Consider the following 13,682-nt stretch of genomic DNA (forward strand, 5'->3'; position numbering starts at 1 on the left):
TTAATGTCCCACATTTTGCTGCATTAAATAATTTCCTAGTTTGCTTATGCTTAGCTCCAGCCCAAGTGATAACTTCAGAATCATCACTTACTGCTATGTCTGTGGCAGGACTACAGGAGTGAATACAGGTTTTTTTCCTGACTATTAACTTGTCTGAAAAATAAACCCCCTAGCTCTTTGCATTAGGCAATGATTCACAATGATGCAATGACTACATAGCTGGCTGGCCACCTTAACCATGCCAGCTGTAACAGTCTCTGTGTTGCTAAAAACACCTTAATACTATTAAAAGTCGCAGTGCATGCTAAAATCTGTAGAGAACTGTACTTAGGGCTGCAGAGCTATGTTTTTTTAGCAGAGTCTGAATAACACCAACCTAAATGAGGAGATGAGAGGCAACATCATGGTGGCTCTTTTGCCACAAAGAGCAAATTTCAGTTTTTACCTTGTAGAAGATGATAATGTTTCAACTCCTGGTTTTGTCCGAAAATTATTTTTTTAAAAAACCTGAGATTAAATTATCTATTCTTACACATAATAAAATGTTTATTTTGGTCTATTAAACTCCTTGGAAATGCATATGTTGATAGAGATACTACAACTGCTGTGATTATTTGGGAAACCCAGATCATGGAAGGGACTAGGCCCCCAAACTACACCTACCATTAAGCAATGAGCTCACTGCTAGGAAGCCAATGTTATCTTCTGAAGAACTGAACTGAAATGAAACATTCTAGGTCAGCTCCATTCAGGTCAATGCAGTTGAAACTACTCATTACCATTTGATATTCCCAGTGTGAATAATTGTCATTTTTTCTGCAGAGAGCTGAATTTCCCATTAAAAATAACCATTCATATGGAAAATTTCCAAGCAACTCTATTTGCAGCTTGTCTGTCTGACCAGAGGGTCTGTTAGCATCAGGACTGTGTAAATCATTCTCAGTGAACTTGTTTTATTCAGCCATGAAATACTAAACTGTATAATCAGCTCATTCTGACCAGTATCTTTCCTTTTTCTCTGTACTTCATTTCCAAACTGATTTCTGTAGTTATTGTCTTGAAATGTCTGAGAGTTAAGACCAATAGCTGCAATTATGTCACTTAAATAGCAAACACACCTTTCCGATGTCAGTGCTGCACCATGTGCCTGAAGTTCTTATTTAATCTCAAAGATCTAGTTTAAAAAAAATGGTCAAAATCCAATGTATTATTTTCCTCCTGCAATTTTTTGCATTCAATAATTCCTTTTTAGAAAAAACACTTTTCACTTATCTGCAGTCCATCTAATTAAAGAGTCTGTCTGTCTCCTGCTGTCTTTAATAAATCTTTTTTTTTCCTCATTGTACTTAAAAGTTCATTATTTTTTTCTGTGTACTTGTATTGAACCATGATAAACCAGTATGAGACTAAAATATGCCTCCCAACTGAAACAAAAGAAAACCATCCAAGGCACAGATAATTACTATCCTTAGATTCCTGTTAAGCTATGGAGGATTTGTCATTATTATCTTTACAACCAGAGTCTTGAAGGAAGCACTGTGGTCCCATATAACATGCATTTCATTTTAGTTTCAGTGCACAGTACTGAGCTGCAGGTAATGCAGTCGGATGGGTTCCTTCGATTGCAAGGATAATGCTAACCAACTTCTTGCTCTCAGACATCAAATTGATACCCTTTTGGACTTTGCTAGCCAGGCAGATGATCTCAGCATTTCTCTTTTGACCCAAGGGCAGAACTTGCATCTAATGAAGATCTGGGCAGGTGAGAGGAAAGTGGATTAATTTTGGGGCTGAGTCCTCAACGTAGACGACCATATGTGCACTGGGTGTCCAACCTCCCCTGTCAGGCAAAGGAGCCCCAGTGTATTCAATGGAGTTGGGGATTTTTCAGTAGACCAGCTAGCAGAAGCCTGAGTAATTGGATATAACATAGGCATCTAGTCTTACAGATGCTCGAGCATTTCTCCTACCACCCATGTCCCAGCTGCTTCTCCTGTGTCATCCCATCCACCTTGGGCTGCTGTCTCAGGTGGGAGCGTTTTAAATGCCTTATGCCTGGACAATACTGCTGAAACCTGTGATGTGAGCAGAATTACTTCTTAGGTGCCAGTGACTTCAGTGACCATGAGGGAGCCTTAAGACACCCTGCTGACACATATACATGCAAGTGTAGATGTGTCTCCATAGTGCCAAGTCCCATCCCTACAAGTGCAGTACATGCAGCATGACAGACTCTCCCAAATGCCCAGCATGCACTCGGCACTGCAGGTGGCCAAGGCTCTCAGGTCCTCACCAAACTCATCTCTGGCTTGTGCATAGTTTGTTTACCTTTAACTTGTGCCACACACAAAGGCTTAATGGGACCTCCCTATCTTTGGGAGGTTGCCTGTGCCCCAGGTCTGCCTCAATAGCTCTAGCATCCCTCCTACCTTGTAACTAATGTCCTGGCTGAGGACTTCATTTTACCAATGAAAAAAGTGAGAAAACCAAGTCTGATTCCCCACTGAGTCATATGAGTCAGTAGCCAGTGAAGCATTTATCACACTATCTCTCTGGCAGTGCTGCAGACTGAATCCCCTTGGGATCCTCTGCATATCTTAGTTTGTAACTTTGCCAAATCTTCTCATTATCTTCTGACACCTTTTCCCTGAGGATGCCATTATGCAAAAACAATTTCCATGAAAGTTATGAGTGAGGGGAAGGAACGGAGAAGGATAAGAGTAAAAGGGAGGCTTGCACTTGCAATGACTGCTAAAACCTATTCACTAAACCATTAACCATGCCAAGGATTCTTGCTCTGCTGAAACATGGGCTTGTCACAGTTGACATCAAAATTAAGCAGGGGCAGATTTACCAAGGAAATCAGCTTTAAAAGCATTCCCCCCATAAGCCACAAATTTCAAATTTTTCCTGCATAATTCTCTGCATTTATAAAAAGACCTGTGCTGCTGATACTTTTCTCTGCTTTCAGTACAGTTATTCAGGAAATAACACATGTAAGCAAAACAGCTATATTTCTGAAGAACTACCTCCTCTGAAGCTGAACTGTGCTTGTAAGACTGTCTTGCATGCCAGCTCTTTAGCATTCAGTAAAGGCAAATGTGAAGTCCAGGTAATACAATCAATTAATTGTTTAGAGCATGCTAATCCCACAAGTTAGGGTTTCCTGAGTTGGGATAACTGGGAGTTTAAATAGCTTCTTCAGCAATATTACAACCCCCAGGCATTTGCACTGAACATATGCACACATTGGATTTAGAAACCAGATGAGAGCTCATAGAACTGTTAAGATACAAACTACGTAGTAGGAATGATGCACACTTTATTAAAGTACTTAAAATAACAAGTTTACAATAAAAATATGACTTTTATTCCTGATTAGATGCAAATATGAGAGGAAGAAGATCTTCAGATTTGGATTTGGTGTATACATTATGATTTAGTGATTCAAAAGGGCCAAGAAAAGAAATAGCAATGGAAATAACACCAAAAAATTCTTTGACATTTTTCAAGTGGAAAGTCAGCAAGGCCAGTGACATTCCATGATTCTGCTTTCCATTCAATCTGTAAAATATCCTTCTGCTCCAATATGCTCCTAAAAATAGTGCTTAGGAGAATATGTTAAGAAACACAGTGCCTAAGGTTCCAAGACAACTCCACTCTTCTCTCCTCAGTCTTAAACTTCTCATATATTGCCTTGTAAAAGTCTGCAAATTTTGAAAATATAAAACTTTTCTTGTGGTTAACATCATCAGCTCACCTCTATCTTCAGGTGGCTTTGAGCATCTGTCCCCGATAGCCTTTTCCTTGAGCTGTGTGTATTGATTTACACTCGTGCCATGGTAGCACAAATTGCTATGCAACAAAAATGAGTGTTTCACGTTCACTTGATAGAAGAGTTAATAATCAGGATGCTCCGAGACAGCAGAGCATGTGGATCTTCAGCTTCAACATTACTTCAGCTATGACCTGCAGACCATGTCCTCCATGAGCTATATGCTGTCACCCTTCTTGTCAGCCCCGGGAAAGAGATCTGGTGCCTTTGCAGCTCCTGCGTTTGCCTCCTACACCCTTCCCATTTCTCCCATCAGCCCTGCAGAGCCTTGCTGAGCACTGTGTAGCTTAGAGCTGAGGTCGTAAGGGGAGAGAGGGGTGAGGGACCACACTGAGTTTCCTTCACTCTCACAAAACTCCTCTGAAAAGGTTAACTCAGCTTTCAAGCAGAGTGCATTGAGGTTTTCTGAGGTCTCAGGACAAGCACTGATAAGGTCCCAACTGTGACACTGCAGATGTATAACACAGATGTCATGTCAAATATGTGTCAAATCAGTAGGCAAAGATAAGTTCTTCCTCTTGCTCCTTCCCTTCTCACAGTCATGTCCTCATGTTTGTCTAACCTGTACTGTGGGGGCGTGGCTCCTACTCAACACACTGTGGGGATCTACCTTGGCCTCCTGATACCTTCAACAGAGCTTAAGATGTTGCCCAGATGCTTATAGTGTGCTTATTTCTGGGCTATCTGCAAAACACTTAAACCATTATGAATACGGGGAGAAGGATCATTGTACAACTCTAGGTTGAAGCTTAAGGCTTTAATAATCGTTGCTCTTGATTTCTTGCCTATACTTTCTTTTTTTTTTTTAAGGGTCTTTAAATAAAAGACACTGCTTTGCAGTAGATGCAAGTGCTAAGTGCATGCTAGGAAACGAGAACCTGGAGACCTGGCTTTAAGAGCCCAGACCTAATCACTGCTGCATCAACGCAAAGCCTTTTCTTACACTGACAGAGTGAGGGCATCTGAGTGGGGACCCTCCGTAACAGCTTCTTTATAGTATCTAATGGTATGTGATTGAATAGGGATTGCCCAAAGGTTTCATGAGATCCTGGAAAGAACAAATAGAAGTGACTTTCAGTGGAAGTCAAACACCTAATTGGCTTTCAGCTTCAACCTGAAGTAATGACAATACTGGAAACTGCATTTAAGGAATAGTTAACTGCTACCCCCCTAAAGCAGTCACCTTGTGCTAATTACACATCAGGAATGCTAGTTGTATGGCCTAATCAAAGCATTCTACTGTCTCTTTATGTAGCTTTTGAAGCACAGTATCTCTGAATATTCAGAAGTTGCTTGTTTTACTGAAGAATGTTAAAATTAATTTAATGTATGAATTAATTCTTGGTATTACCTCCCTGCCTGCATTAACAAACAGGAGACTGGCATTCACTGGGTCACCACAGTGACCCACTAGTCCAGTGTTCTCTTGTTTCTTTGTGGTCATAGGAGGCTTTTAAAAAACCCACAACTTATGTTAAGACCTTGTGAACACATATGAGGTATTCTGCCCATGGGGGTAATTTCTGTGTAACTCTGTGTATCTAGTAGTGTGCCTATAAACTAATTATTATACTGGTTTATGGTTCAGTAGACAGAAGACCCTGCCACAAATTTGTTTACAATTTATATTTTTGATTGCCAGTTCTTACAAATACAATTCTTGTATTAAAACACCTTCAAGAAAGGCAAAATATTGTAGCAGTACTAAAATATGTGAAAAAATAAGTTCCTTTTTTTATGGACACACTACTTCACCTAATTTGGTTGTCTAGATAGTGATAGCATCATTATTAATCTATGTTGTACTTGGTATATATTAATTTATACATTTGTTTCTGGCTGTATCAAAAGAAAAAAGGAATGGAAGTTAAAAAAATCACGCAATCAATTTGTATGGTGTCTTTGTTAGTATTTATTTAATATTTAAAAAGTTATAAAAAGGTAATGTAGATTTAATGAAATAAAAAAAATAGCCTGTCTACACATAAGTACATTCATAAATTGCAAAATATATTTCAAAATGATGTACTGATGTAAAAGTAATGATTTGCCCTGAATGAATAACCTGTACTTTAGGGTCTAGACAAATTGTAAATATAAATTCATCCTGGCATAATGAACTCCTATTCAACCTATCTCTTGGAAACTTTATGCAGTGCTAACTAATTTCTACTCATCTTTTTTTCCTGGTGATTATTGTCACTGCAGTACCAACTGACTCTTTTTTTACTCTGTAAAAAGTTAACACCTGTCTGCACCAAATAGCAAGGTGCAGAGTCCATAGTCAGTTAGGCAGACACAACCTTAATTTGCTGGGAAGTTAAACCTCCTATTATTTGCTCTGCTATCAGATTGCAAATGGTAATTGCTCATTTTAGCCATCTTCCATAGCCTATCTGCTTTGCAACAGGTATGTTACATTAGGTTGGCTTGGTCTTTTTAAAAGTTAATAAGCTTCTAAATCTCTCTTCAACAAGACTGACATTAGGATCCATGTAACAAGGGTTTTAATACCTGGTTAATTTAGTTCCCTTAAAAGTGTTAAGCCAATGTAAGTCTTTTATGCTTTGAATATTTTTTTGAAAGATTGCTGCAGCAGAGCTGAAAAGGGAATTCAGATTTCCTAAGCTTGTGGCCCATAGATAATCACCTCAAGGCCACCTCTCCTTTTTTATCTTCAGGCTTTGAAGTACAAAGACTCATGCACACAGACAGTGAGGTTTTGAACCCTGGCAGAGCTAAAAGATGTAATGCAGGTGGAAACAACCAAAGTCTGCTCTTGTGACAAGCTGGGTATGAAATCCTGAGATACTACAAGAAATGATCTAGCAAACCATGACATGCTTCCCTAGTCATCTGTCTTAGGTATTTACGTGTAGTGTAAATCACTGCATTGCCTGAGGAAATGAAAATGTTACATTTACTGATTTCTTCTGTACACAGTACCTATTTATTTAGCAGTATTTCTGCAACCTTCTTCTTTGAATTTATAGCACACAAGTGCTTTTGACAAATTAGGGAAATAAGGGAAATTAGGGAAATAATGACAGCCTTCTTTTCTTATGATACAAGATAACCTGTTTATATTGCTGCTTCTCCTGTATTGTCTGTTAAGGAGAATGATACATCTGGGAAACCTGTTTGTCTCTGTTGCACCCTAGTACCAAGTGTCTCCAACACAGGATGGTTTACTGGATGCTTTAGGATGGCCTTGGGATTAAGAGTCCAATTTCATACTTCCATTTTGTGCTGGCTTAAATTTAATGATTCTAGGAAGGTTATGCTTGATTTACAGAAACATAAGTGAGATCAGAGCTAAAAACCAAATCTACAGAGCTATTTAGGCATTTACTCCTAGGGGATATATTGCTCTGTTTATATGAATTAGGTGCCTATGTGAATGATTTTAGGACTGCAGAGAACAGATCTAAAAGAGGATTCTTATCTGTAGGCATTTCATGGCTCTATATAATCACACAGACAATACTGCTCATGAACAGTATGTTTATGAAAAAAATGTTTATAAAGAAGCAACCAAGCTCTTAAGACAGCAAAGAAATGTGGTTCTGCATATAGACTGCATATTTAAATGGCTGAATTAAGCAATGCTTTGAATAGTGAATATCTGAATTAATTTAACTATTGTTCTTTTACAAAAAAGATTTGTATATTGGCTAAGGAAAACCTAGAAACTTTTTTAAAATTTTGATGTTTATCTTCCTGGAAGTTGTTCATAAAAGATCATAAACTGAGATACATATTCCCTAGCACACACTTGTATAATATTGATCAGATTTCAGACTTCAATTACTTTCTTTCTTCATACTTTCTGGAAAGGTAAAGTGGTTTAATAATTCCATCTAGGCTGGAGGGAGGCAAAATTGGTAAAGAGAGAGAACATATTCCTTAGATTAGCTCATAATGGTGGAAAACATGGACAAGCTTCCTAGTACATAAGGCCTTCAGTGATGGTTCTTCAGAAGAATGAGTTTTGAGATGGTTCCCGAAAAAGATGATCTGGGAAATTACAGGCCTGTCAGCTTGACTTCGGTACCCGGGAAGCTGATGGAGCAGCTCATCCTGAGTACCATCACACAACACGTGCGGGACAACCAGATGATTAGGCCCAGTCAGCATGGGTTTATGAAAGGCAGGTCATGCTTGACAAACCTGATCTCCTTCTACGACAGGGCGACCTGCTTATTGGATGAGGGAAAGGCTGCAGATGTAGTTTACCTTGACTTCAGTAAGGCCTTTGACACCGTTTCCCACAGCAATCTCCCAGCGAAACTGGCTGCTCGCAGCTTGGATGGGCACACGCTTTGCTGGGTAAAAAACTGGCTGGATGGCCGGGCCCAAAGAGTTGTGGTGGATGGAGTTAAATCCAGTTGGTGGCCGGTCACGAGTGGTGTCCCCCAGGGCCCGGTTTTGGGGCCACTCCTGTTATAACATCTTTATTGATGATCTGGACGAGGGGATTGAGTGCACCCTCAGTAAGTTTGCAGATGACACCAAGTTGGGTGGGAGTGTTGATCTGCTCGAGGGTAGGGAGGCTCTGCAGAGAGATCTGGACAGGCTGGAGAGATGGGCTAAGGCCAACTATAGGAGTTTCAGTAAGGCCAAATGCCGGGTGCTGCACTTCGGCCACAACAACCCCCAGCAGTGCTACAGGCTTGGGGAGGAGTGGCTGGAGAGCTGCCAGTCAGAGAGGGACCTGGGGGTGTTGACTGACAGCCAACTGAACATGAGCCAGCAGTGTGCCCAGGTGGCCAAGAAGGCCAATGGCATCCTGGCTTGTATCAGAAATAGCGTGGCCAGCAGGGACAGGGAAGTGATCTTACCCCTGTACTCGGCACTGGTGAGGCCGCACCTCAATTACTGTGTTCAGTTTTGGGCCCCTCACTACAAAAAGGACATTGAATTACTCGAGCATGTCCAAAGAAGGGCAACGAAGCTGGTGAAGGGTCTGGAGCACATGTCGTACGAGGAGCGGCTGAGGGAACTGGGGGTGTTTAGTCTGGAGAAGAGGAGACTGAGGGGAGACCTCATCACCCTCTACAACTACCTGAAAGGAGGTTACAGAGAGATGGGGATAAGTCTCTTTAACCAAGTAACAAGGGATAGGCAAAGAAGGAATGGCCTCAAGTTGCACCAGGGAAGGTTTAGGCTAGATATTAGGAAGCATTTCTTCACAGAACGGGTAGTTAGGCGTTGGAATGGGCTGCCCAGGGAGGTGGTGGAGTCCCCATCCCTGGAGGTGTTTAAGAGGCGGGCTGACATGGCGCTTGGGCATATGGTGTAGTTGGGAACTGTCAGTGCTAGGTTAACGGTTGGACTAGATGATCTTCAAGGTCCCTTCCAACCTAGATGATTCTGTGATTCTGTGAAGAGTAGGGTTGACATAGCGCTTAGGGATATGGTGTAGTTGAGAACTGTCAGTGTTAGGTTAATGGTTGGACTGGATGATCTTCAAGGTCTTTTCCAACCTAGATGATTCTGTGGTTCTGTGAAAGTCCTTGGCTGGAATTCCAGGCCTTCTGCTGCAAGGTTAGTTGTCATATCAATGGCCAGCATCACGCCTGGTCATTGACAGGCCACCAGGGTGATGGGCCTGGGCTCGCGTTGGCATTTGGGGCTAGTGATACACAACACATGGCAATTGGGTGTCTGCAGAGGAGGACTGGCAGAGCTGAGAGAGAGGGGAACAAGGAGGGGCATGATGCTGTGACACAGACATCCAAAGAAGAAAAAACCACACTAGAGCCACTGTGAGGAAGAACTGGCCAAGGGAAAAGGCCTGTCCAGGGCTACCTGGGGTAATGTGCAAGTCCTAAACTATTAAGGTGATTGCCAAATTCATGTGTCTGAGGAACAAAGCTACTAATATCTCACTGTGAGTTAGTGTCTGGATGTTTATATGAAGTACATGAATCACAAAAATCACAGCCTGTTGGTTTATTTTTTTCCCTGTGGAAGGTAAAAAACCCAGAGACACAACAGAGTTTGACATTGGCTGAGGTAAGGTCCTGTTACACTGCTCCTACCTTTTCTTACAGTAAACATAGGAAGCAGGACTGTGATAGCATCTTAATACTTGCTCCACTGTAGGCAGCTGAGAAAAGCAATACTGACTTACTGTTACTCTCTCTTTGTAACTGGAACCACAAACCATGCCATGATTACTACACAATGTCTTTATAACCTCTTAGCAAAAGTAGTAAACAGCCTCTCCTCGGGGCCTTCTCTACCAGAGGAATAGTCTGATTTAAAAAACACTAGCTTAGTAACACACTCTTAATTAATAGCAAATGGGAGACCTGCTGTGAATAATTGCTGATGGCCAGAAAGCAAATAAAAAGGAAATTAATTCTCTTCTTCAGTCATAAAATCATAGGATGGATAAGTTTGGAAGGGACCTCTGGAGGTCATCTGGTCCAGTCCCCCTGTTCAAGCTAGGCTACCTACAGCCAGTTGCCCAAGATGATGTCCAGATGGCTTCTGAATATCTCCAAGGACAGAGACTCCACAGCGTCTCTGGGCAATGTGGGCCAGTGGTTGGTCACCCTCACAGTAAAAAAGGTGTTCAGAGGGAAGCTCCTGTGTTTGAGTTTGTACCCATTGACTCTGGTCCTGCCATTAAAAAGAGCCTGGCTCCTTCCTCTTTGCTCCATCTCTTGAGGTATTTATATACATTGATGAGGTTCCCCCCCTGAACCTTCTCTTCTCCAGGCTAAACAGTCCCAGCTCTCTCAGCCTTTCCTCATATGTGAGGTGCACCAGTCCCTTAATCAACTTTGTGGCCCTTTGTTGGACTCTCTCCAGTATGTCATGCCTCTCTTGTACTGGGGAGCCCAGAACTGGACACAGCACTCCAGGTGTGGCCTGAATAGAAGGGAAAGATCACCTCCATTGACCTGCTGGCAATACTTTGTCTAATGCAGCCCAGAATATCATTTGCCTTCTTTGCTGAAAGGGCATATTGTTAGCTCATGTCCAACTTGGTGTCCACTTCATGTCCTTTTCTGCCAAGCTGCTTTCTAGCTGGGTGGCCCCCAGCATATATTGGTGCATGGGGCTGTTCCTCCCCAGGTGCAGGACTGTGCACTTCACCTTGTTGAACTTCATGAAGTTCCTGTCAGCTCATTTCTCTGTGGCCTTGTTAAGCCCAGCGATAATTGGGATATCCAAACAGCCTAAGTGATAACACCAACACAATTGCCAGCACCAGACAGGATGGCTTTTTCTGCTCTTTACTATATATGATTGCTTAATTTATTTTTTTCCCTGCTCAACATCTAGTCCAAGTATTCATCTCATGTATTAATTCAATAAGCATAGTAAGATCAAGAATTGAGGAACTCATATTTAAGCCTCAAGGAGGCCACAGCCCCTTTTCCTTACTATCATGGGTGGGGAACACAGATGGTATTCAGTTTCCACCCTGTGTTCTCAGTACTCAAATCACATTTATTGGAACATGCAGGTATTTCTACAAGGTTTAGAAACACTTCACTTTGTACATTTTAGAGCCATATGACACAGCCTAGCTTCCCTGAAGCAGCTTTCTTCTTAAGAAAGAAAGTTCTCTAAAATCAGCCAGATGTCTTTTTTCCATTCTCAGGTACAGCGAATAGCACTGTAATTGCAAGAAGGGGGCACTTACTCAGTATTGTGTGTATCAATGGTGTGAAAAAGTTCATGCAGTTCTTCTCCACTCAGAACTCCGTCAGCAAAATAAGCTTTGAATTCATCAAAGGACAGTTTTCCATCATCTGAAACAATGAAGAAATGGAAAGTGCCTTAGTTCCGTTATGGTTTTGCTTGTTTACTTCATGCAGTTGAAGAGGAAACTATTAAAAACCTCCAGATCTTCAGATTAAATGTAGAAACTTTACATATTTAATCAAGACACATAAAGAACATTATGCTATATGCATTGGCTGTTGTATCAGAGTTCTCAGTTTTCTTGGTAGCTCTGTTACTGTTCCACTTTCTTATCTTTCAAGCAAAGATAGTTTGGTTTTGGTAAGTCTCTACTGACAAACACATCACTACAGTCCTGTCTTTGCCCTGATCTCATTCACTGTGGTTTCTCCCTGTCCTGCTGCACGCTTCTCCTACTTGGTCCCTGGCCGTGTCCTCGCCTCTGCATGGAAGATCAGTGACCTCCTGAGACTGAGTGGGACAGAGAAAAACCAGGAAAATGCAAAAGCAAACATTTATTGAAGGAACATATTAGTTCAATGAAAATTTCTTCAGCTATCTAGAGCTATTAATTTCCCTCTCATTTTCGTCCTCTTTCTTTCCTCTGCTCTCTGCCTCCCATATGGGAGACTGAGACTCAAGTGCCCCATTCAATAGTAGCAGGGATCTGACCCTGGCTCTCCTCTCTGCCTAATCAATACACTGCACTGGTTTGCAGCATTTTGATACTCTTCATAAAATACATATTTCTCAAAAAGTTCTATGCTTGGTGTGTAATTAACAAAATAAATTTTTGAAAAGTTAGATTTTCATGGAACAGGAAGCAAGCTTTGTGTCCTCTTCCACTGGAAAGAATTGCAGCTCATTTTCTTGGTCAGCATAGAAAATAGTAAATTTCTATTTGCCAGCATGCAATTCACCTGGAGATTACATAAAAATACAGGAATGAGAAAACTGGTTTGGACATATATCAGAGGTCAGTGAAAATCTTCAGATGGATTTTCAGATGGAGTTTGAATTGGCCATTTAATATACAGTGAAGACCAAATATGAAGAAGTTGGCTTTATTTTCTAAGTATCTGCTGTTCTCATTTGTTTGGGACAAAACCAATCATCAGCACACGGGTCCTGATTATCATCAATAACATGTTGTCTGCAGTGACTGGAAGTGTCTGCAGGACTAATGAGACTCAGAGGGAGGGGCAGTACCATATGATAACATCTAGAAGAACAGTAATGGGATGTACATTAAGTCAAGAGGAGAAAGTTCATATTACAATCTCTACTACATTATTTAGTGGAGTCTGTTTCATCTATTTCTTAAGTTATCTGTAATTATAGCAAGACCTTAACTACATGAGGCAAAATCCTTGAGATGAGATGTGTTAAGCAGATTAATTCATCTGGTATTTTCAGGATGTTACCACTTCAGACTGAGGCTCTACCCTCCTTCTGTCAGATCAAACTGCACAACCATCAATGGTTTCTAAAGGGTATTCCAATAACTACTACAACATTCATTAAAGAAGGGATCACTGTATTTCACCTCACTTACACATGTCTGATAATCCCAAAGAAGTTCCTATACTTCAGATTTTCCATGTTCTGTTTTTTTGTTTTGGTTTTTTTTTTTTTAATTAGTGATGTCAAAAATGGATAAAATGTGCCACAATTTGGAAAGCCTGTCCCACTCACAGGGTGGCCGTGGCTGCAGTGACAGAAGTGGCAGACTTAGGCTATTGTCTGTTCTGGAAAGTAGGACTCTGGGGTGCAGGGACCATTAGACTTTGTTAACTCCAGCCTCTAATCATATCATAATGACTATGTAAACAATATATGACAGTCAGCACAATTAATTTTTTCCTAAGTATATGATTCAAGGCTGAGGAGAAGGTGATGTGAGAAACCAACCAATGCCTGTCAGCAAGATGTTAAAAAATTTAAAAAAGAAGTTTACAAATGGAAAACTGACCCCACAGAAGTCCACGAGATTTCATTGGGGATCCCTCAGCAACAGCTGACATTTGCTTCTGTCCTGAAGAACAGCTGTCCCTTTTCTTTGTTGTACAGGCATGACTTCAGAATTGCATGGGATGAGGCAAATCCATAACTTTATTAAAACAGTTAGGACAAGTGATTCCTC

General features: G+C 41.0%; 1 protein-coding gene across 1 annotated transcript in view; it reads right to left on the reverse strand.

The window, feature by feature from the left end:
- NECAB1 (N-terminal EF-hand calcium binding protein 1) overlaps positions 1 to 13,682 on the reverse strand; it is a 68,929-nt gene that overhangs the window by 39,355 nt on the left and 15,892 nt on the right. Inside the window, exon 3 of the mRNA XM_074816188.1 lies at positions 11,499 to 11,607. Within this exon, the coding sequence (XP_074672289.1) occupies positions 11,499 to 11,607 (109 nt within the window). The remainder of the gene's footprint in view (positions 1 to 11,498; positions 11,608 to 13,682) is intronic.

Source organism: Strix aluco, chromosome 1 (assembly GCF_031877795.1).
Source record: "Strix aluco isolate bStrAlu1 chromosome 1, bStrAlu1.hap1, whole genome shotgun sequence".
NCBI lineage: Eukaryota > Metazoa > Chordata > Aves > Strigiformes > Strigidae > Strix > Strix aluco.